At 40.8% G+C, this 25,504-nt stretch overlaps 1 protein-coding gene across 1 annotated transcript in view; it reads left to right on the top strand.

Moving 5' to 3' along the window:
• The window catches only part of myo3b (myosin IIIB), a 102,968-nt gene that overhangs the window by 34,928 nt on the left and 42,536 nt on the right, over positions 1 to 25,504 (top strand). The window contains exons 15-21 of the mRNA XM_059561317.1: positions 90 to 169; positions 2,584 to 2,661; positions 2,930 to 3,135; positions 9,747 to 9,858; positions 19,718 to 19,880; positions 20,815 to 20,895; positions 24,075 to 24,123. Of these exons, the coding sequence (XP_059417300.1) occupies positions 90 to 169; positions 2,584 to 2,661; positions 2,930 to 3,135; positions 9,747 to 9,858; positions 19,718 to 19,880; positions 20,815 to 20,895; positions 24,075 to 24,123 (769 nt within the window). The remainder of the gene's footprint in view (positions 1 to 89; positions 170 to 2,583; positions 2,662 to 2,929; positions 3,136 to 9,746; positions 9,859 to 19,717; positions 19,881 to 20,814; positions 20,896 to 24,074; positions 24,124 to 25,504) is intronic.

Raw genomic sequence — 25,504 nt, forward strand, 5'->3', positions numbered from 1 at the left:
CAATAAAGCTCCTTCTGATTCTACCATTTTGTTATATTAATTTGTGCTTCAGAGGGGGAAGACTGATGTGTGTTTCTTCTTTTGAACAGGTAACCTGGCCACATCCAGGGCAAGAGTGACAGCAGCATCCAGATCTCTGCCTCCACAGCTCAACAGTGGGAGAAATAAGGTTTGTGCTTCTCACTGACTGTTACAAAGTCTTCTTTTCTATTCCAGGTCCTTTTCTGATTTTTTGACAGTTTTATCTGTTCAGTAAAGGTGCAGTTTGGTGTAAACTTAAAAAAGATTAGTCATTAACCTTAGATATTAGCATTTTATATAATTTTCTCTATGTTAAAGAGTCAGGTGTTACTGTATGGGCTGCTATCAGTTACTTCATCAGCCACATAATGGAATTAATATATTACAACTGATGAAGCTGATGATGCTATTCTTTTGCAAATGAATTTACTCCAAAACCTCTGAACTTGTGAGTGTGCGTGTGTTTGTGTGAATGGTTTTCACTGTAAAATACATCTGTTCTTCCCTCTTCTGTACTTCTTATCTATTATCTGTCTCTCTGAACTGTCCTCTCTCCCCTCAGTCTCCTAAATATCTGCTAAAGGTAAGAATCTCTTCAAATCCATCTTCATGTTCATTAGCATCATATTTTCAAAAGCAATTTTCACTTTTTTGATTTTCTCTTTCTGATTTGATTAACTCTGTGAGCTAATGGATCTAGAACCAAGAATACTTAGAATCTCTTCTTAGTTGTATCTCTTAATGTTGTAAATAATCCTGAGACCTTGAATCACTGTTTCATTTGAGAACAGCTTTAAAACGGTCTCTCCCTATGCTTTTTAACCTATTTAAAGTCAACTTATATTTGTTAATGAAGGTTTTTCTCACCAAAAAAAAAAAAAGTTTTACAAGAAAATATACAGAAAAATGTCTTTGAAACGATTTTCACTCAGAAATTTCTAGTGATTTTTACTAAATACGAACAAAGAAACTCCATGTAACATGTTGAAATAAATATACAAATTTGAAGTAGAAAGTCTGAAATAGTATTTTCTTGTGAAATGTACCTCAATAATGTGTTTTATTAATACTTAAAAACAAATTATAAAATGATTAATTTACTTGCCATGTAAAGTGTTTAAAAAATGCAAGGAAATTCCATTTTAGTGAAGCCCCAGGTGAAGTTTACATTGGTTTAGATCTAGCACAGATTGAGGACTTCACAAAGCTGGATTAGCTTCATGCCGTGGTAATGTATCCTCACTCCAGTGCTGAGTTGCTTTTCTTATGGAGGAAACCCCTGGATAATTATTCCTCCCTTTCCTCTGTTCTGTGTGTAAGATTAAAACAGTCCTGCAGACTATAATTAGACACCGGAGCACAGAACCCAAGTAATTAGTTCCAGTTAATATTGCAGATACTTTTAAACTGCTTCAGTCACAGATGAGATGCTTTACAGAGTTCTGCTTGTAAGCAGAAGTGGGACAGATGTCTTATTAAAACACTGGGTTAGTTCGATTGTCTCTCATTCAGGCTTCATCTCCAACACTTCAGTTTCTCATGAAGATCACACACACCTGCCTCTCCACACACAGATGAAATAGAATATGAAGACACACTTTGCTGATATAGACAGGCTCTAAATTATGTATCACCTTGATAAATTCATGAGGTCTGTTGTAGCGATGGCTCTTATGAACATTATATCTTGTCCTTGTTAAGAACAGCTGGAGGCCTGAAGTTCATCATGAAAACACAGCTTGGATCGAGATGTTTTAATGTGCTTGTTTTGTGTCTTTACATAAATACGAAGTGATCATTGTCATCTTCCCTATTAATAGTATTATATAGCAGTAGATTATACAAAAACAGTCCATTCCAATAGTTCAATTTATTAACATTAGTCACTACATCAGTTAACTTGCACAAACAAGAAAAAAAATACTTGAAAAGCATTTAATTTCAGCATTTACATAAACTAACAATAAATAGTTGCATTTCATTTCAGAGAATTAACAAATATTTAAAATATTGTTTGTTAATGCATTAACTAATTTTAACTAATGGGACCGTATTGGAATGTGTCCCAAAATATGTTGTCAAGTCAAGTCACATTTAATTGTATAGTGCTTTACAATACACATCCCAAACAGCAACCCAATTTCATAAGAAAAAAAAAATATATTTTATTAAGTTGCAGTTTTAAATGAATTTGTATGATGCAGTTTGTATGGAAACATGCATTTTTAGAAAAAAAAAAGAAAGCATGAAGGTCCATCCTATTCATTTATATGAAAAACACTTATACAAAATGTATACAAATTAGCCACTATTTGGCCAAATTATTTATAGATGTCCTTGACTAACACTGTACCTATAGTTCATAGTTCTTGTTTTGTCATTATGTTAAAAAAAAAAAAAAAAAAAAAAAAGATTATGTTAAATTCTGTCATATGAACAGGAAGGTTACATGTTAATTTAGTGTTAAACAGAATACAGTGTGTTCCTTTTATGTGTGCTTAGATGTATGTGTGTGTACATATGTGTATATTGGTGACGAGCACATTTTATGTGTGTGTTTAGGTGGACACCATGGAGATGATGCGTCACCCAGAGGAAACCACTAACATGAGGAGACAGACAGTGGCGTCTTATTTCAGGGTGAGACCTCAGCACATCACACCGCAGTCTTGTATTTTGTTGCTCTATAGTAAACATGAAGATATTGGCCAGAGTGCTTAATCTGAGGATTTGTCACCATTTTTAATGAAGTGTGTCTGCTATGCTGATTACCAGAAGTTTTATTTCCTCATCGCAACAAGTACAAAATCTATACTGTCAACTGTCAACATTTAAATAAATGTAATGCTCCAATTATGCATCGAACTCCTTTTGACTGTTCTGTTCTGTGTGTGTGTGTTTATTTCAGTACTCTCTCATGGACCTGCTTTCTAAGATGGTGGTGGGAACGCCTCATTTCGTCCGCTGTATCAAACCCAATGATGACCGGCAGGCTCTGCGCTTCAATAAGGAGCGCGTGATGGTTCAGCTGCGTTACACCGGCATCCTAGAGACTGTCAGCATCCGCCGGCAGGGCTATTCTCACCGGATACTCATCGAGGAGTTTGTTAACAGGTAGAAAACAGTGTAACACTGGCAGAACAAGTGTTGTGCTTGTCCCGCAGGGCCTGAGAAACAACGCAGATCACACAAAACACAAGCTGCTAATGAGAGAGGGTGGAGAGAGAGATTAGGAATGACTCGGTGAACACGACATCCTGAGAGAAGACTGACAATTCACAGCAAGTCAGAGAGATGATTGTTGAATGAAATATTTGATGCACTTCACAAGCAGATTCCTGAAGCTTTGACATCTTTGTGGTTCATTAAGTTTATGTAATTGGTCACAATTTATTGGGATCCAATTCTCAATATTAATTATTAGCTATGACATTTGCTGCTTATTCATGGTTAGGAAGATAGTTGTTAAGTTTCTGAATGGGTTTGGATTAAAATATGGTCTTGCAGAATAAGGCATTAATATGTGCTTTATAAGTACTAATAAACAGCCAATATCCTAGTAATATTCAGGCTGGATACCAACTAGTTAATATTAAGAACTGGTGCCTTAACTAAAGTGTTACCACTTGTTCATTGCTTTTGTTCATATTTAGGGTTAGGAATCCAAATAAACATTTAAAGGGTTAGTTCACACAAAAATGTTCTTTCAAACCAATAAGGCTTTTGTTCATCTTTGGAACACAAATGAAGATAGTTTTAATATGTACTATTTTTGGTTCTGTTATGCAGGGCCGCTGCTGGCCAAATGGGTGCCCTAAGCAGGATTGTATTGTTGTGCCCCCCTTCTTCAAATATGATGATGGGAAAAAATCACCTACTATAGGGGTGAAAATAGACCTTTAATCAAATAAAAAAGTAAATGAATAAATTGTATTATTTACGAATTACAATTGTAGCTCTCGACATTTACCTATGGCTATAACTTAATTCTGACTCTAATTTATTTTATAGTCTCAAGCATTCAGAAATCATGCAAAAGGAAATTAAGCAGTTTTACTATGATAAAACCATGGTTTATTTTTGTAAGGGTTGTGATATGCACGTTTTTTGTTGAAGAAATTATAAAGGCTGTGTCATCAATAGCAAAAAGGTGATGAAAGATAAATTGAATATTTGAATTAAATGTTTGGTCAGTAGCCTAAACAAGGATTTGATTGTCCTGTAAGTGTAACACCAGCAATTACATGGCATCCAGCTCCCTTTGCAGACATCTGTAATGTTCATAAATTGTTTATTTTGTATTTGCCTACATTATGTATTTTAACAGTGTTATTATTAACCAATCATTATTGCCTCATAGTTTTTTCATGTAATGCATTTTAAGTCATTTTAAAGGCTATTGATGGCTTAGGTCTGTTTTTATAGCAAAAAATATTACAGTATATTAATATTTCTTTGTAAATTATTATTTGTAGTAACAAAACCATGGTTAATTTGCAGTTACCATGGCTACAAGAACGATGATTTGTGGTGTTATTGTTAAAACCATGGGTCATTTTCGTAAGGGAAGTAGAATAATTTACATATGATTTACAGTTTATTTTAATAAATATCAAACATTCAATTCAATTGTGCATTATAGCTGACACCTAAATGAACAATTACACTTGTTTTTATGACTGCAAGTCATTCTCCTCAAATGCTACTGACGTTAGAAAAGTGTACGGTCCCTAAATTTGAGACTCTTGAACGTCCTACGTCAAGCCAACTTTAGGCCTGGGTTGTTTTTTTTGTTTTTTACTTTCTTTAGTTTTCTTTTCTCTGCGCCGGCTTGCTGATGTCCTTTACCCGGGCATAGATGTCCATCCATCAATTATGAACATTCAGCCGCAAACATGAGGTGCGAGCGGTCGCAAGCGAGGATGGGAGAATGGCGCATGTTATTTTTTTTTAGCTACTGGGATGGTGCCCCCTCTGGGAGTTGGTCAAAGTCAAAGTCACCTTTATTTATATAGCGCTTTAAACAAAATACATTGCGTCAAAGCAACTGAACAACATTCATTAGGAAAACAGTGTCAATAATGCAAAAATGATAGTTAAAGGCAGTTAATCATTGGATTCAGTGATGTCATCTCTGTTCAGTTAGTGCCCTACACAGACTGCGTACTCTGCGTATAGTGAGCGCCGGTACTGCTGATATGTCAATTTGATGAGCTCTATGCATGTGCATTGATCAATGTGAATAAGATCTTAAATAACTTGAGTTGTTTAAAACTTTTTTTCATATAAAGTGAAGACTTTGATTAAACTGCTTGATTCATTTGGAGTATTTTATGACACCTTTATGAACTTTTTGAAGCTTTAAATTTTTGGTTGATTCAAAGGACAGACAACAGTGATGAGAGAATATTAAAGATATCTTCCTTTGTGTTTCCCATAAGTCTAATGGAACAACATGAGAGTGAGTAAATGAATACAGAATTTTTGGGTAAACTACTGTAAACCGTAAACCATGAAATATGGTATGCATTTATTGTGTGCTGGTAATTGATTAGGCTTATGAACATTGAAAGAGAGTCTCAAGCTATATCTACATCATAATATTGTGTCAATAAGAAACCAAGCAGCCACCCAGAACTTCAAAGCATTATGGCAGTATTATTCAGAACATAAAGTTCTGTTCAAAATTATTCAACCCCCTTGACTTGCAAGACAATTTGCTGTGGAGGATAACATTTTATGAAATCAATTTAACAAAGACATCAGTAAAGTATTAGAGAAAGTTTGTTAATACACTTTTGAGTGATTCTGAGAATGGAACATTGATGAATCATGATAAAATTCAAATCGATTCTAAACATTCATGTTCAAAATTATTCAACCCCCTTTGTGCAGAATCTTTTATTCTTTAAAATCACCAATAAACACTGTCTCTAAGTGTTTAGAAGCTTCTGTCACCTCTCTACTACAGTCTTGGCCCATTCCTCACCTGAAAAAGCTTTCAGATCACTGATAATCTTTGGTTTTCACAATGCCACTGCTTTCTTCAAATTCAACCAGATATTTTCAATGAGAATTAAGCCTGGAGACTGAACAGGTCACTCAAGTACATTCTATGACTGATCACTGAACCAAGCAGAAGTAGATTTGGATGTGTACTTTGGTATGAATGACCTGCAGGAAAGTCCATTGATCATCAGCTTCAGTCTTTGCACCAAAGGCATCACAATTCTTGTCAAAATGGCCTGACACTTTAAAGAATCCATGATGTCCTTCATACAGTCATGATTTCCACTTCCTTCTTCAGTAAAGAAACCCCATCACAGGACTGATCCACCTCCAAGTTTGACGATGGAGATGGTGTTCTTCTGCTTATGAGCTTTGCCTGTTTTGCAGCAGACATACCGCTGATCCATGGGTCCAAAAAGTTCCAGTTTGGTCACATCACTCCATAAAACATTCCTCCAGAGCTCCACAGGTCCACACAAATGAATTTTATCAAGTTCAAGTTGGCTTTTTGTTCTTCTTGATCAAGAGTGGTATTTATCAAGATGTCTCAACATGAAGGCCACACTTGTCTAGTGTTCTTCTTACACACTACATTGAAATGATTTTCCTCCTTTCATCGGGTCATCTTGCAAGTCTTTGGCTGTACATTGCAGGTTTTTTCTCAGTTGCTCTGATTAAACATTTTATGATATTGTGCTTTTTCTTCCACACCCTCAAATATTTTCTGGTAAAACACACTTTAAGCTAAGGAATAAGGCTGAGAGCTGTGTCTCTAGGAACTTTCAATGTCTTGGAAATCATCATATAGCCTTAGCCTTTCTAAAGTAATACAATATTTCATGCTACTCAAGTTCAATACATGCATGGGCCAAACTGTATGTGTAACAGCTCAAGCTGATTCTGTTTTTAATAGAGTTTCTAAAGGCTTAATTGTGTTTTGAGACTGTTTTATTCCCCACCATGCAAATAAGCAATGTTGAATAGGGGTTGAATAATTATGACATAGCAGTATTATTAAAAAATCTTATAACTCAAATATATTACATTATATATTGACAATATCACTAATATGCCAGTGAACTGTTATAAATGCAAGTTTTATTATACCCTGGATCTTCAGAAAAGCTTGTATTTGTAAAGTACTGCAGTCTCTAGGGGGTTGAATAATTTTGAACACAACTGTATACATATACATATATATTTAGTTGTAGCTTCTTTATTGACTGGAATTCCTAATCCATTTTACAGAGCTCATATTAATAAAAGTGTTCATAATGACAATGCTTTCCTTCAAAAAAAAAAAAAAAACACACATACACATTCCCACTCCAAGTGCAGGCTTCATCAGATATGCAGCCAAAATTATATTATTCTGGGCATTCCTGTTGGACTACAGGAATTTTATTAGATTTAATTAGCTGAAGCTCTTGGGCATCATGAAAAGAAGAAAAAAGACAGACAGACAGACAGTTAGAGAGATCAAAGCTTAGAGAGTGCTTCATGAGCCCATATTGAATAGACCCACCTCCTCTAGTGCTCCCTAAAGCTCCTGGAAGACTCATGTTGCAGGTTTATTATCTATATATTTTGGCAGTTTCGAACGAAGACCATAATCTCATCAATAATAGGTCATTAAGCCTCTGAGAATACAAGTAGTGCTAAATTAGACTCTGGTTGAGTAATTAGTGGTGAAGAGGTACTTTGAAGGGGCGGAGTGAATCCACTGAAAGTTTCTCAACACCGTGAAAAATCATGGTCCAAATTTACTTTTTTCAGAGGCTTTGGGAATCACACTTCATTTTCTATAAACTTTTCTCTTTCTTGTTTTTTTTTTCAACCCATCTATCTCTTTCTCTTGTGGGCTGTCAGATGGTGGACATGTAGGTCAGCTCTTTTACATAAACATCCCAGACAATTTCTCTGCACTCAGAGGGGCCGCTCAAACGCAAGACTCTCGCCAGCTTTTTTTCCCCATCATCCTTTTGATCACAGAAGTGTCCTGATTATCCGTATTTTCCCCAGACTTCCCCAACCAGTTTGCATAAAAAAAAAGAAAAAACACTGTGACCATCCTGTATGCATTTCATTAGTCGGACAACGTCTATAGCTCTTCCTGTCTGATCCACACTGACACACCGGCTCTGTAAAACCAGTTTCTTTAATAAGAAGTGATTTCAAATGGATCTTTTTGGAAAACCTTCTCTGATGTTGTGAGGGAGAGCTCTTTGTATTTTCTACCAGATACATAACAGCTATCAGGAGCATAATTATGAAAGGCCACGGTTCAAGTGGAATCAAAGGCAGTATTCTTTCTTAAACACAAAGGTTGATATCTTCCTCTTCAGAGTGAGTAAATACTCAAGATCAACCGCAAGCTTCAGATGTTTCTATGAGACTCATTTATGAGATTCAGGGGCAGTTATTCATAGGCAGGTATATACAGAAGTAAAACTGATGGTCCCCAAACAGTAACAACAAGGCAGCAATGGCCCTACATCTAGTGATTTATCAGAGAATCAGGTGACGCTTTACCTTGACTGTCAAAGATTTTTGTAGCAGAAAGATTTTATCATTGGAATATGTAGAGCAATATAGAGAGATAGTCTTGCCATATACTTTCATCTTGTTCTTTGCAAAACAGTGAAATGTGTAATTTTTGCTTCACTTGTGGCACCAAAATGAATGACAAAAATAATGAATGGTTAACTCTATGTTCAGTATATACTAAATTTTGTGAATTGTGTCAAATTGCCATATATATATATATATATATATATATATATATATATATATATATATATATATATATATATATATATATATATATATAATATACAGTACAGACCAAAAGTTTGGACACACCTTCTCATTCAAAGAGTTTTCTTTATTTTCATGACTATGAAAATTGTAGATTCACACTGAAGGCATCAAAACTATGAATTAACACATGCGGAATTATGTATGGAATTATATACATAACAAAAAAGTGTGAAACAACTGAAAATATGTCATATTGTAGGTTCTTCAAAGTAGCCACCTTTTGCTTTGATTACTGCTTTGCACACTCTTGGCATTCTCTTGATGAGCTTCAAGAGGTAGTCACCTGAAATGGTCTTCCAACAGTCTTGAAGGAGTTCCCCGAGAGATGCTTAGCACTTGTTGGCCCTTTTGCCTTCTGTCTGTGGTCCAGCTCACCCCTAAACCATCTCGATTGGGTTCAGGTCCGGTGACTGTGGAGGCCAGGTCATCTGGCCCAGTACCCCATCACTCTCCTTCTTGGTCAAATAGCCCTTGATGCCAGCTTGATGCCAGGGCCGGCTCTAGGTTATTTGGTGCCCAAGGCGAGAGAGCTTTTGAGAGAGCTTTTTTGGAAACTTTTGGTCTGTACTGTATATATATATACATATATATATATATATATATAGTGCTGCAGGGATTACATATTTTTAGGCCAAAACACAGAAATGAGAGTTAGCTTTTTAACAGTTCTTGTTCAATCATCCTGAAGTCAATATGCATTTTTTTATGGGTTTTTGGTCAAATGCATTAAATATGATCTGTAGTTAACACAAACAAATACATTTTCAGACAACAAGTTTTGTTTGATACAATATGATTAGTCAAGTTAAATAAATGTTTGAGCTTGAGAAGAAACCTCAGCACTGTACATTTAACTTTTTGACTGGTGTAATGAGAGTCTGGTAATTTTCTTGAAGGTATTATTATCTGGCCTTTCGTGCCCATCAGATGCCAGAGGGCAGCAGAGAGAACGCCATCACTATACTGCAGAAAGCCAAACTAGACAACTGGGTTCTGGGCAAGACCAAGGTACAGTTATCATCATTCTATCAAAGTATGTTGTTTATTTTCCTTTCATCTTTTTTTTTTCTCTCTCCGTCAATGGTCTTCAATTTAGTATGCTGAATTGCAAAGCAACAAACAGTACTATGATGCTACCAGGAAATTTCACCCTGTACTACATTAACATACCAAGGTTTTTTGGGCATGTTCCATGGTAGAATAGCTTAGTTTACTTTGAAGAATCATATAAATGCCATAGTACATTAAGGGACTGTTCAGTACCATAGTTTTACCATCTGTTATTATCACTGTACAATGGTACTGTTACTATTTGGTAGTACAATAACTCGCACGACTAAGAAGAATAGTTCAGGAACAGTTGTTTAATATCAAACTAATTGGAGAACAGAAACAAATGCTACCAAACACAAGTACAAATGAGAGCTGACAAATACTGTTGGAGAACTGAAAGCTTAAGAACATAAAGCAAAGAAAAAACATATGAGTTCATCAACAAGACACAGGTGAAAATAATTACGAATAAGACAACTCAGGAAAACTAAGTCATGGCAAAACCAAAACACAACAAATGAGGGAACACAGATCATACATGTAATAGTTCACCCCCTCCCGTGAAGGTGTGTCCTCACATAGAATAGAATCGCTGCAGAGATAGGGCTGGGGCTCTGGAGGAGGGCGCAGCGCAACAGAAAAATAATAGTCAAAAGTCTCTAAAGCAGTCCAAGGTGGAGTGGGAGGAGCCAGTGGGGAACTCAGAGCAGGAGGAGCCAAATGCAATGACAGAGTCCAGTCAGGACGAGGCCTCAGGGCAGAGTTGTAGGTGGGAGGAGCCATGGTGGAGATAACTTGATGGTAGCCGACACCCTGGGGATGACCAACAGAGAAGAAACTACTTCTGAAGTGAACCCAGGTGGAGCTGATGAGCCAATGAGCCCAAGAAGCAATGTCAGTGGTACTGGAGGCCAATGTGCAGCCGTGGCGACAAGTATCCAAGGTGGAGCCAGATGACCTTAGGACAGAGGCTAAGCCAGTGGGACTATGAACGAAGGTTGAGCCAAATGGAGCTGAAGACACAAAGTCTTAAAGTTCTTAATAATAAGGATGGGGGCGAAGTCATTAACCGCAGGGCCGAGGGTGAAAGGCGAGTTGTTGTTCACCAGCACCCACTTCATTAAAGCAGCAAAATCCTCCTTGGACCATCCGCTGGAAGGCCTGCCTTCGATCTCTTGGTCAGGCTGGTAAAAAACACATACAGTAGGGAGTGATCAGGGTAATGCATAAGGAATGCCAGATGGATGAAGTTCTGTGTGTGCTCTTCCAGTGGAAGCTGGACTGTGGGAAGGTCCATGAAAAAAAAGAGATTAAAAAGAAACAACACAGGGGAAAACACTGCTAATAATTTTACTGTTTGTTGTCAGTTCTTCTGTTACAGTATGGTACGATATTAATTTGTTTGACAAAGAAGCATAGTTTAGGAGCACTTGTTTAATGACAAACTAATTGGAGAACAGGAACAAATGCTACCAAACACAACTGCAAATGAGAGCCGACAAATACTGAGGGAGAACAGAAGACTTAAGTACACAATAAGTATAATATAAGTGCATAATGAATTAATTAACAACGTATAAGACAACTCAGGAAAACTAGGTCACAGGCCAAAATGTACTCGGTTACTAACGTAACCTTGGTTCTCTCTAGAAGAGGGAACGAGTACTGCGTCTTAGCTAAGACGCTACGGGAAAAGTCTCTTTTCACGAAATACTGAAGCAAAAAATTATCCTTAATTTTGAATTTTTGTAAAGCGCATTTGCAGCAGTACACAGCCATAGGCGAGACGGCTCGCTCGCTCATTGGCCGCTCTGCGGCAAGTGCACAGCCTATCGAGCGCAGGCTGATGCAATATCAGACCAATAAGGACGCTTCGCGCCCATCACGCCACTTTCCGCCGAAACGGGTGTGGCCCAACCCTATAAAAGGAGCTCGAAAAGGCTGACTCACCTGATTTATTTCATCGCCGAAGCGAACCAGAGTGAATCGTACGCACGGCAGAGAACGCAGTACTCGTTCCCTCTTCTAGAGAGAACCGAGGTTACGTTAGTAACCGAGTACATTCTCTTACGAGAGTTCTCTCGTACTGCGTCTTAGCTAAGACGCTACGGGAACCCCATGTAAAATGCCGTGCGCGCAGGGATCACACACCAATAAACCTGAAGCAACGCCCAGGATTTACAGTGCACAGTCACCCGAGGGACTCACAGAAAGCCCAGGACAGGAGAGGGGGGGGAAGCCCTCCGTCCCATATCTAGCAGCACCCGTAGATGCGGCAATACAATCATCACACAGTCTAGGCAAGGCCTGACCAATGTGGCAATGCGGGTCTTACGTAATACTGCCCCTATAACAGTCGGCAGCGCATAATGCTCACAAACTCAGAATTCCCATCAGGGCCCTGATTCGGCTATACCGACAGCAGCCTTGCTTGCAAGGCGGGAACCTCCAGGTTATAGAACCTGATAAATGTAGACGGCGAGGCCCAACCTGCCGCCATACATATATCCTGCAAGGAGATCCCAGTAGACCACGCCCACGACGAGGCGACGCCCCTCGTGGAGTGTGCTCTGACGCCCAGTGGGCACTGAAGGCCCTTGGAAGCGTAAGCTAACGCTATGGCGTCAACTATCCATCTGGATAGAGTCTGTCTCGAAACAGCCATCCCCTTGAAACGTCCACTAAATGAGACAAACAGCTGCTCAGTCTGTCGAAAAACAGCAGAGCGAGACACATAAGCTCTTAAAACCCAAACAGGGCAAAGAAGACTTGAGTCTCCATCCTCTCCTGACACCGACAGGGCAGACAGGGCAATAACCTGAGCCCGAAACGGCGTGTTGAGGGACTTTGGCACATAACCGTGCCTATGTTTGAGTATGACCCTTGAGTCATTAGGCCCAAACTCCAAGCACGACTGGCTCACCGAGAGCGCGTGCAGGTCACCCACACGCTTCACTGAAGCGAGAGCCAACAAGAATACCGTCTTAAGTGACAGATGCTGGAGGCTAATCGATTGGATAGGCTCAAAAGAGGGACCCTTCATGGCCTCCAAAACCGTCGCGAGGTCCCATATAGGGACTGACGGAGGTCGGGAGGATTCAGTCTCCTAGCTCCTCTAAGGAAGCAGATGACCAAATCGTTCCTTCCTATTGACTGACCGAGTGCTGTTCCAGAAAACGCTGCGATGGCCGCACATAAACTTTGAGCGTGGATGGGGCTCTGCCCTTATCCAACTGCTCTTGCAGGAAGGAGAGAACCTCTGTCACCTCACAATTAAGGGGTGAACATCCCCGAGCCGTACACCAGCTGGAGAACACCGACCACTTCGAGGCATACAGCCGTCGCGTCGACGGAGCTCTAGCCTGAGTGATGGTATTTAGCACTCCCACTGAGAGATCAGCGGGTAACCGTTGAGCGCCCACACATGGAGGGACCACAACTCCGGTTGAGGGTGACAAATCGAGCCCCTGGCCTGCGAGAGGAGGTCCCTCCTCAACGGCACTGGCCACGGGGCGATGTCTGCTAACCACATCAAATCTGGGAACCATGGTTGGTTCTTCCAAAAATGTGCTACAAGCAGTATTGATCATCTCGTTTCTCTCACCCGTTCTATCACCTGCGGAAAGAGGGAGCCGGTAGGGAAAGCATACAGCGGGCAGCACGGCCATCTCCGTGACAGCGCGCTTTCGTTCTTGGAAAAGAACGCGGGGCAGTGAGCGTTTTCGTGGGACGCGAAGAGGTCCTCCTCCGCCCTGCCAAATGTCTCCCACAACAGGCGGACTGTTTGCGGGTGTAGAGACCATTCGCCCGTGGGAATGTTGTTTCTGGACAGCCTGTCTGGGCCCAGATTCTGCAGCCCAGGCACATGCACTGCCCTCAGCGAGCGCAAGTTGCACTGAGCCCAAACCAGGAGGCGTTCCGTCAGCCTGTACAGGTTTCGGGACCCGAGAACGCCCTGGCGATTTATGTAGGACACCACAGACATATTGTCCGAACGGACTAAGACGTGGCAGCCCTTGATTCGGGGACAAAAGCGCGTTAGCGCGTTCTCCACTGCCAGCATTCCCAGACAGTTGATATGTTGGAGCTTTTCATGTTCTGACCACAGGCCAAAGGACGGTCTGCCCTCGAGCAGCGCTCCCCATCCCGAAGTGGAGGCGTCCGTCGACACCATCTTCACTTTCGAGGAAGTCCCCAGGCTTACACCTGATTGGTACCAGTCATTCGCTGTCCAGGGTTTCAGGGCTGTAACGCAGCCCTGATTGACCTTGAGACGAAGTCGACCAGATACCCATGCTCCGCGGGGTATCCGCGCTTTCAGCTAGAACTGCAGGGGGCGCATGCGGAGCAGGCCCAGCTGCAGAGCCGGAGATGCCGAGGCCATGAGACCCAGCATCCTCTGACATTCTCTGAGTGAAACAGTCGCGCCGCAGCGGAAAGAACTCGCCGCGCGCTGCATGCTCAACGCGCGCTGTGGTGACAGCCGCGCCGTCATGGAACATGAGTCCAGAGCTAAACCCAAAAACAGTATCGTCTGACTGGGGTTCAGCGAACTCTTCGCCCAGTTGACACTGAGACCGAGTCTCTCGGGGTGATCGAGTAAAACGGTCCTGTGCTCCACGAGCTCCGCTCGTGATTGAGCCAGAATCAGCCATTCGTCCAAATAATTCAGCACTCGCATGCCTCCGAGTCTGAGACGAGCGAGCCCTGCGTCCATGCACCTCGTAAACGTACGAGGAGCTACGGACAAGCCGAACGGCAGGACTGTAAACTGATATGCCTGGCCCTCGAATCTCAAATATCGCCTGTGATTTGACGCTATCTGTATTTGAAAATATGCGTCCTTCAGATCTATTGACATGAACCAGTCTCCTCTGCGAATATGAGCGAGGAGCTTCTTGGTCGTAAGCATTCTGAAACTGCGTTTCACCAATGCCTTGTTCAGCTGTCTTAGATCCAGTATGGGCCTGAGACCCCCGTCTCTCTTGGGCACCAGAAAGTATCTGCTGTACAGCCCCCCCTCGCTTTGAGCTTGAGACACAGGCTCTACAGCCCCTTTGCTCAACAGTTTTGATATTTCGGCCCGAAGTAGCTGTGCTACTTCTGTTTTGACCGTGGTTTCGACGCGCGCTAAAAAGCGTGGAGGGCGTCGAAAAAACTGTAGCGAGTAGCCTCTCTTTATAATGTCTAGCACCCATTTCGAAACCCCTGTAAGCGCTGACCATGCATCTGCATGAATGGCTAAGGGCTGGATGCGAAGCGCGCTCTGTTGCCTGGGCAACGGAGATGCTTCGTGTGTGCTGTAACATAGGCGTTACGCCTGTGGCATTTGAGGCGGGGAGTGCGCCGATCACAGCGGGCAGATCGCTCCTCCTCGACCCCGTCACGGCACTTAACCGATTGAGGGAGGGCTGAGCGGGTCCCATGGGACTCATAATGTCTGCGAGTAACTGTGGGCTGCAAATGTGCACATTTACTGCTTTTGACTCGCTGTCTGCCTGGGCAGAGCGTACGTGCACGGGTTTCGTTTTTACAGAAACCACGCGCCGTGGGTGACATTGTGTTTGTGGGCACTGAGGAGTGGGCACGTTTACTATGTGGTGCGCTTGACCGATCTGAGTCGATCTTATAGGCGCGAGCCCTGTGTGCAGGGCTGTGCTTACATGTGGAGATGGGCACTGAGGAGTGGGCATCGTCACTACATTTATAGCAACATCGGCCGTGGCCGGAACACCAGAAATAACTCTCTTTTCGGGAAATATCTGGGTAGCCGTGGTAACGGCTTTTGTGTGCAGGCAAGCGGGCACTCGTGCAGGCTTGCACATTGCAGAAGACGCTGAGACAGTCACAATTCTTGGAACTGCAACAGCGGCGCGCTTGGGTGAGAGCTCGGCCGCAGCGGAACTCGTACACCGGCGCTTTCCTAGCAGTGATAGGATGTTTTCGGGGCTTCCGGCTTCACCCTAATCCTCTGCCGCGGCTCCCGCGGCGCGGGGCGACGGCTGGAAGACCGAGAACGGGGTCCCGAGCTGCGCTGCTGACGCTGTCATGATGACAAAGCTGGAGGCGGTGGACGTGACTGAGAGCTCTGTCTAGCGCGGCTCGCTGCAGAACCAGAGCGCTTCGGCAAGAAGTGCTTGAACGCCTGTGACGCTTTCTGGTCCTCGGCGAATCTCTCCACAAACTCGTTGACAGACGATCCGAAGAGGCCAGCAGGAGTCAGCGGCGCGTCGAGGAACGCAGCGCACTCAGACTCCGCGATGTCGGAAAGCATCAGCCACAAATGCCTCTCAGCCACCGTAGCGGAAGCCATCACTCGTCCCATGGCCTTTGCAGCGGACTTAGTAGCGCGGAGGGAGAGATCCGAAGCACTCCTCAGATCCGCGAGACAGATCGCTTCAGGTCCCATCTCATCCAGCTTGCGGAGGAGATCGCCCTGGAAAATCTGCAGCGTGGCCATGGTGTGCAGGGCAGACGCAGCCTGCCCAGCAGCAGAGAAGATCCGTGCGAGCAGCGATGACGTCATGCGGCAGGCTTTGGATGGCAACGCCGCCTTAGTCCGCCTTATATCCGCCCGTCTGCTGGGCCTCTGAGCAGAAGGCGCGAGATCCACGGAGCTCGCCCAACCCTCACTGCCCGAAGCAAGCAGAGAGCACGTGTCCTCTTCCTCCGACGCGGCCCTGAGATCCACTTCCTCGGAGGACGCGGCGGCAGACCGCGGCCGCTGACCATCGGGAAGCGATGCAGGGGAGGCCGGTGAGGCGGAGGGAACCGGCGAGCTCGTCCAAGCTCGTCCGAGCTGGAGGCGGTTCCGGTAGACGCTGAGAGCGGTGCTTTTTGCAGCGCTGCGGCGCAGCGGATGATGCAGGATTCGAGAAGAACGCCCGGCGAGTCCTCAGAGTCACCATAGGCAATAGCTCGCAGTGAGGGCAGCCGCCTTCAGCGAGCGCGAGCGCTGCATGGTCCTCACCCAGGCAGGAGACGCAGATGACGTAACGATCTCCTTCGCTGAGCGGGGCTCTGCACGAGCCGCACGAGGGCATCTTTAAAAAGACGCAGCTCTTTTATGAGTGTGCGCCGCAGGGCGAACACACACAAGGATATATATATATAAAGGATATAGGCGCCGGAGAGCGCAGCAGGAACGGCAGTGGAAGGCGGCGAAGGCCAGCAGCTTCAGAATGGCTCGTCCCGCTGAGATGCCTTATCAGACGGCGCTTGCTTCTTCCATGATCCAGCGATGCGTGAGCTTCGCTGAAGAGATGAAAAATCAGGTGAGTCAGCCTTTTCGAGCTCCTTTTATAGGGTTGGGCCACACCCGTTTCGGCGGAAAGTGGCGTAATGGGCGCGAAGCGTCCTTATTGGTCTGATATTGCATCAGCCTGCGCTCGATAGGCTGTGCACTTGCCGCAGAGCAGCCAATGAGTGAGCGAGCCGTCTCGCCTATGGCTGTGTACTGCTGCAAATGCGCTTTACAAAAATTCAAAATTAAGGATAATTTTTTGCTTCAGTATTTCGTGAAAAGAGACTTTTCCCGTATCGTCTTAGCTAAGACGCAGTACGAGAGAACTCTCGTAAGAGAACCGAAACACAACAAAGGAGAGAACCCAGATCATACATGTAAAAGGTACATCCCCAGAAGGTTTTTTTTTTTTTTTTCAGGGATAAGCCCTGTTTTTTTCGTACAATATTGCCAACATATTTATTAAATACAGGAGTGAGTATGTTCTAGGAACAGGACAAAAACATTAGTGCATATACTGGAAAATGAAAGAAAAGGGTTCAGAGAGGTCATTTATGTTGAAAAAAAAATCACACAAGCATATATAAAACAAAAAATAAATAGCATAACTGACCATTGATTTCATTTCATGGTGGGCCGTCGAAACCTAATATAGAGTTCATTCAAAAAGTATTGAGACCCCTTAATTTTGTTAGTAACACTTTCTGTGAAGCCCGTCTTTATTCTTAAGGCATTATAATGAATGCATAATGCATTATAAAGAATCCATATAATATGTTGTATCATCTCATGAATATTCATAAGAACAGTTTTAATATATTATAATATTTACTTATTTGTGGTTATAGCTTTTAAGAATATGTTGATTTATAACACAATGAACATGTTGCATCCACTTGTAAAATGGATTATATTTCTCATAGTTATGTAATATAAGTCTCATATCTTGGCATTTTTATTATGCTACTTTAATTAAAGCGATCAAAGACCACTTATAAGTTAATGGTAATAATAATAATAATATTAATAATAATAAAATCAAACAACCATTAGATCGGATATCAGATCAGTTGAATGTGTAAATATGACAAATTTGCTTTGAACTATTTTTATTGTAACATCAGTTTGATTATTTTGATGGTACCCTTTAGACAGCTGTTGATAAATAACTCTGCAACTACATATCAACTAGTGGTCATTGGGGTAGTCGTGGCCTTGTGGTTAGAAGGTATGACTCCTAAGGTTGTGGGTTCGAGTCTCGGGCAAGAGTCCGAACCCCCAACTGCTCCCCGGGCAGCGCAGCATAAATGGCTGCCAACTGCTCCGGGTGTGTATTCACAGTGTGTGTGTGTGTGTGTGTGTGTGTGTGTGTGTGTGTGTGCACTATGGATGGGTTAAATGCAAAGCACAAATTCTGAGTATGTGTCACCATACTTGGCAGTATGTCACGTTACTCATATCACACATTAGAGTATTAGTATGTCTGCTATTGTAACTATATGATAACACTTTATTTTGATGATCAACTAACTGATAGAAGAAGAGAAGTGACGTGACATTCAGCCAAGTATGGTGACCCATACTCAGAATTCGTGCTCTGCATTTAACCCATCCAAAGTGCACACACACAGCAGTGAACACACACACACTGTGAACACACGTCCATTTATGCTGCGGCGCCTGGGGAGCAGATGGGGGTGCCTTGCTCAAGGGTACCTCAGTCGTGGTATAGCCGGCCCGAGACTCAAACCCACAACCCTAGGGTTAGGAGTCAAACTCTCTAACCACTAGGCCACGACTTCCCATAAACTTTCTATAAGTGCATTTGCAAGTATGTCCGCTTAGTCTACCACACTAGATTCTACCATTCTTGAGCATACTAATACTCTAAAGACAGTTAGTTGGCATGAAGTTACAAAGTTGCATATAATCGATTGATTAAGGGGACCATCAAAATAAAATGTACCTATATAAAACATTGCTTTTTTCAGTTGGAGTATAAAGCTCACATTAATTAATTAGCATTAGCTCCACAGAAACACTCAAATAACACTCAACATCTAACCTCTCACAAGCTGTAGTAAGATACTGTGCAGATCTTAAACAATGTCAAGATATGACACAGTCCATTATTCTGTAAATGAAGAAGATTTAATATGGTGTCCATTGTTTGTTACAAATAATCATACTCTTATAACTTCAAACCACAAATACGTAAGTATTATGATGTATTATAATTGTTCTTATAATTTTTTTTTTTATTATGCATTATGTATTCATTATAATACCTTAAGAATACCCTTATAATATATTATAAGTAAGGGCTTCATAGAAAGTTTTACCATTTTGTTTAATAACTGAGAAGTCAAGGTAGTTATCCGTGGATCTAATTGACCGGACGGTTGGCATCTGCAACTCTGGAAAAAAAAATTAGTAAAAAAATATGTTCAAAGAGTCCTTTTTCAACCCGAACCCCTTGATTATTTTGTGTCCCCGACAGACTCATGGAGATGGTGTTATTATTGGTATGAGCATGCTTCCCTGCATCTATGACTGTACGTGTCTTTGCAGGTGTTTCTGAAGTACTATCACGTGGAGCAGCTCAATCTGATGTTGCGGGAGGTGATTGCGCGGGTGGTGTTGATGCAGGCCTACACCAAGGGCTGGCTGGGAGCTCGGCGGTACCGGAGAGAGAGAGAGAAACGCAACAACGGGGCGATTATTATTCAGTCAGGTTCTTGTAACCCAAACGCATTACCAAATGACTCTGATAACAGATGCATGTACAGAGCTCAGCAGTAAGGATATAAGGCTAGTTTGTGAGGGTCACTGCATTTTAAATTTGTTAATCATGAGTGACCATTTATTTCTGCAATTAAAATTTATGTTATATAGATGTCTAATATGACGGAGGAAATTTGTTGAAATTTCAAGGACAAAACATGGTTAGAATGGATGGAAAATTCTGAAGAAAAATGGGCTACACTGTATGGCATTTTACAGCTAAATTAATTAATAGCATTGCATACACTATTATTCATAAGTTTGGGGTTGGTAAAACTTTTAATGATTTTGAAAGAGGTGTTATGTAAACTTTTAAAATATAATTTGAATTTAAAATAAATGTTTTCTATTGTAATATGTTTTAAAATGTAATTTCTTCATGTGATCAAAGCTGTATTTTCAGCTTCATTACTCCAGTCTTCAGTGTCACATGATCTTTCAGAAATCATTTTAATATGCTGATTTGCTGCTCAAGAACCATTTCTAATGTTGAAATCAGTTCTGCTTCTTAATATTTTTGTGGAGACAGTGATGCACTTTTTTCAGGATTATTTAATGAACAGAAAGTTTAAAAGAACAGCATTTATTTGTAATAGAACTCTTTTTAAAATATCTTTACTGTCACTTTTGATCAGTTTAATGCTAAATAAAATTATTAATTTCTTTTAAATTAGAGTTTAACAATTTTAATCATATTTTTGACTGTTTATCCCTTGAGAATGTTGTAAGTAAAAACTACTGGTTGAACTTAAGAAAAAAAAAATCTTATTGTTGATCTCTGTTTTGTATTACACTGCTGTGATGAATACTAGAATAATGTTGCCACTATAAACTAGTATTGCATGTTTTAATCCCCTAATGTCTGTATTTGTGTCCCGGTGTAGCCTGGAGGGGTTATGTGGCCCGTCAGAATCTGAAGCAGATAAAGAGAGAGCGTGCGCAGGCTGCTGTACGGATCCAGTCAGGTACACATCTCTGAGCATACTGTACTGTAATTCAGTGACGTCATCATCCAGTTCATGGGAAAAACGTGCAAAGTAAAGTAAAATAGAAATTATGAAAATCAAACTAGAACAACACAATATAAAATTAATTATTGTTTTTTACTCAAAAGACACTGAATATTCTAATATTCATATTATTCATATGCAATGCTATACAAAATATAACAAAAGTTTGGATCTGTTAAAATTTGTAAAATAATATGTTTATTTAGCAAGATTGCATAAAATTGATAGAGTGACAGCAACCATTCAAAATGTGACAAAATATGTCAAATATTTGTTTCAAATAAATGCTGTTCTTTTGAATTTTTTATTCATGAAAATAAAATAAAAAAGTATCACGGTTTCCATAAAATAATAAGAAATGTTTCTTGTGAAGTTTGGAGTAATGATGGAAATCCAGCTTTGCCATCACAAGAAAATGTATTTTAAAATATATTCAGTTAGCAATTGGTTATTTTGAACTGTAAAAATATTTCACTATATTGCTGTTTTTATTGTAGTTTTAATACAACCTTGCTTAAAATAGGATGTTCTTTCAAAAACGAATAATAAAAATCGGAAAAAAAAGAATAATAATAATCAAATAAATCCTAGACCCCAAAGTTTTAAATGGTATTGTAATGATCAGTAGTGAAAATGTATGAGCCAAGAGCAAAGACAGCTCTTTCTCTTCTTTCTTTTCAAATCTCTTGCTTTTTTTTTCTTCCAATCATAAACTTCTGTTTTCACAAAGTACCTTTTTTGATCTCAACAAGCATTCCCATGAAACAGTGCTGCTAAATTAATAATATTTGAAGCCAGCGTCTCTTTTGCAAAGTTTGGGTCACAGCATTTGGTGCCCATGTTTCTTGAGCTTCTCTCTTTGCTTTCATCTGTTTCCCAGAGCAGGCGGTAGACGAGTGAAGAGAGAGAGAGAGAGAGAGAGAGAGAGAGAGAGAGGGGTGCTGGGGGATCCCTGCCTCTTCCTCTCTCACATTCCCGGCCCATTACAGACTCGCACATACCAGACACAAGATGGCTTTTTATACTGTCAGCCTTTTCATCAGAAATGTAAATGAATTCTTACATGCAGTGGCCTGACAGAGATCAAAGTGGGCATATTAACCTTCTTGGGACGCGTTTCCATCACCACGCTCGTCTTCTGAGGGCGTGAGGAGCGAGGGGCGGAGGCAGGGGTCCAGGGGGAGGAAAGAGAGGGAGGAGTGCTGCTATTGTTCTCCTCTCCTCTTCTGGAGTACTTAAATTCCTCTTTTTGGCAGACGTCTCTCTCTCACTCTGTGCTCGCAGTGTGAACGCTGGTGCAGGTGGCGCGGTGTTCGGCCACATGTTCAGAGCCGTGTAGAGGTGTGTGTATCCTCTTTGAGGTGGGCCGCATTAGCATTTCTAAAATAAACACCCGTCTTTCAAACATTTGAAATCCATGGGCGGAGAATATGCTGAGCACAGTATGCAAATTTGACAGCGGCTTTAGCGGGGAAAGGTTTTCTATATCTATAGGATATCTTTGGCATTTTGTCCTGCTGCAACTCAAACTGTATTTTTGTAAACAACAACTATATTAACTCTTTCCCTGCCAGCGTTTTTGAAAAAAGTTGCCAGTCATCCCCAGCACTTTTGATGGTTTTCTCTAAAATTCTTATACTCCTGTAATTACACCTGTAATTAATTTCTGTAATTACATCTATAATTACACTGTTGACCCTATCTCTATCCCTTAAACCTAACCAGACCACCAAAATGATTAATTTTCACAGAAGATTTTTATGCATAAAATATAACTGGGGTGTGTTTCCCAAAAGTACTGTTAGCTTACTGCGAATGCAAGTTCTGTCGTTCCCAGCACAGTTTAACAATTTGTTGTTTCCCAAAACCATAAATCCAACAAGCATTCACAAACAGCATCATGACGTTTTGTGGTTGGGAGCATAGTTTCTTGTTAGTATGACATCTGGACTTACATAGATCATGCTCTTAGGCGCAGTAATCAAGCCAACATGCAGCACATTCTGTATCTTTCATTAAAATTTAAATATGTGTGTGAACAATCAGCAGTGTTTTGAAGAATGTGTTTATGTGTAAACGTGTAAGAGAGTCTTAAGGAAAGCATCAATCAAACATCAAATAATCCAAAACGACTAGTAGTCAAGTGCTCCTCGGTTCAATAGAGCATCATCTCAGATCAATTATGTCATGGAGAAAGCTGCTGATGACATGTACACAGGAATAAAGTGTAAACCAATTACATAACTTGGTTAAAATATCAACGGCTTTCCGCTGCGTAAATTAACTGTAAATAGATAACATTAATTGTGATCTCAAATTATTATTCCACCACCCAGCTGTGACATCATTAATGACAGTCCCATATTTTTTAATCAATGTGGTTTAAATGACCGAAGTCATTCGCTTTCAGGAAAGAGTCATGACTAGCTAGTTCGTTTCTACAGTGATAGTACTATGGCGGGTAAGCAGAAAGTTACGTTGTGTGCAGAAAACACACCCCTGGTTGAGTATACATCTAAACACCCTCCAAAACACGAAAAACAACACTACACAAAAATACACTCTCACTCTTTTTCCAGTGGCTTGTGTGTTTGAGTTTAGGCCTGTGTTCACACCCTGATCTGCTCTGATTAAAGCCTGAAGTTTAATTGGGCGTCTCGTTGAAAGTGGAATAAATGACTGCTTTAGCATTTTACAGCAGTGCTGCTGCTTTCATGTGTTCTGAGGTTTACACTCATTTGTATGAGTGATAAAGTACTAATTACTCACTCAGAGCTCATTGTGTGTTTTTTTTATCCTAATCATTCACTTAGTGTGTCTGATCAAAGGAAACTATTTATCTGAATATATGTATAACTTTTACATTACATTTGATGAAACCAAAAAGCAAAATACACTATTAGTCATACTAATCTGTGGCACTTTTAATTAACAGGGTTTTCAAACATCACCATTATTTTTGCTCAAACTTAGTTTTAGTGATTTGGACAAACACACTCTATGTGTATTCCTCAGTCGGCGTGCTATTACATTTCTGAACAATCAGATTTATGACTCTCTCGTTGTTGATTGTAAAATTGGTAAATTATGATACATGTTATTTTATTCATTGTTTGTGTGAATGTTTGTTACAGCATACAGAGGCTACAGAGTCAGGAAAGACTACAAACAGACTGGGACTGGGTGAGTGAGGGTGTGTTCATTGTGTGTCTTTCCTTTGTGTATTTTTGCATGATTGTGTGTTTAGGTATCTGTTTGTTCTACAGTAGGTCCCCTACAGCACGTCCCAGTGATGCTCTGGTAGAGCGTGTGGAAGCATTGCATTCACCTTCCTTAAATCATAGCTCCTGAGTGCAAATCAACTCACACACACACGTGCACTCTGTGAAGAAACACTAGCAGATGATCGTCTTTAACCTTACGGCAGATCCTGCTTCTGACAGATGTGTTGCAGTGTTCAGAAGACACTGATGATCAGTGTTATCAATGCAGATAACTACCAATAATCAACAAATAAAAAATCTACAAACAAAAAAATACACAAAAGAACAAAATGTATTATTAAATGTATTATGTAGGACAAAATTTACTCTTTTTTTGCTTTGTTTTTTGTTTGTTTTTGTGTTATTTTGTTTTGTTTTGCTTTTTTGTTATTTTGCTTTGTTTTGTTTTGATTTTCGTTTTTTGTTTTGTTTCTTTTTTTGCCATGTTGTTTCATTTTGTTTTGCTTTGTTCATTTTGCTTTGCTTTGCTTTGTTTCATTTTGTTTTTTTATTTGTTTTGCTTTGCTTTGCTTTGCCTTGTTCTATTTTGTTTTGTTTTACTTTGCTTTACTTTGCTTTACTTTGCTTTGCTTTTTGTTTTGCTTTGCTTTACTTCGTTTCACTTCATTTCACTTTACTTTGCTGTTTTGTTTTGCTTAAATTTAACCATGCACTTCTCCCAACGGCCCAATGTATCAAAGCACTAGTCTCTTGTTGAAACATGATTTACAATCTCCTTTTGTGCATTTTTTAATAATGTGAATCCTTATGCTCTGATCACAATTAAAATGAGCTCTCGGAGTTATAATTTATGTTTAGTGCACAGATTTTTTTTAATATATATATATATACCCATGTAGCAGAAAGGTTGTTGATAATCATATCGTGATGAATCATTTTAATAGATTTAGTAAATCTAAAGTTTTCATCCGCCCTCCCACATCTGAGTGTTTGGCGGTGTATCCTCCAGCCAGTCGGTTTATCAGAGGGGATTCTCAATGCTTGTTTATATCAGAAGTCTCAGTGGTGAAACTTCAAACCTCACACTTTGCTATTCTGTTTCATCAGGGCTGGAGAGAAGCGTTATAGATTTATTTTGACATCAACTGGCCCAATTTTCTTTTGTAAAGTTCATAAGCTTACCTACATGCTCATTAGCTGACAGGAGCAGGTGTGTGTGAGCGCTATCACAGGGTTCGAGTACCAGATGACGTCAGTGTGTGTGTGTGTGTGTGTGTGTGTGTGTGTGTGTGTGTGCACTAAATGTTCCATCCTTGTGCGTCAAGAGTTACTGCATTAAA

This window comes from Carassius carassius, chromosome 11 (genome assembly GCF_963082965.1).
Source record: "Carassius carassius chromosome 11, fCarCar2.1, whole genome shotgun sequence".
Lineage (NCBI taxonomy): Eukaryota > Metazoa > Chordata > Actinopteri > Cypriniformes > Cyprinidae > Carassius > Carassius carassius.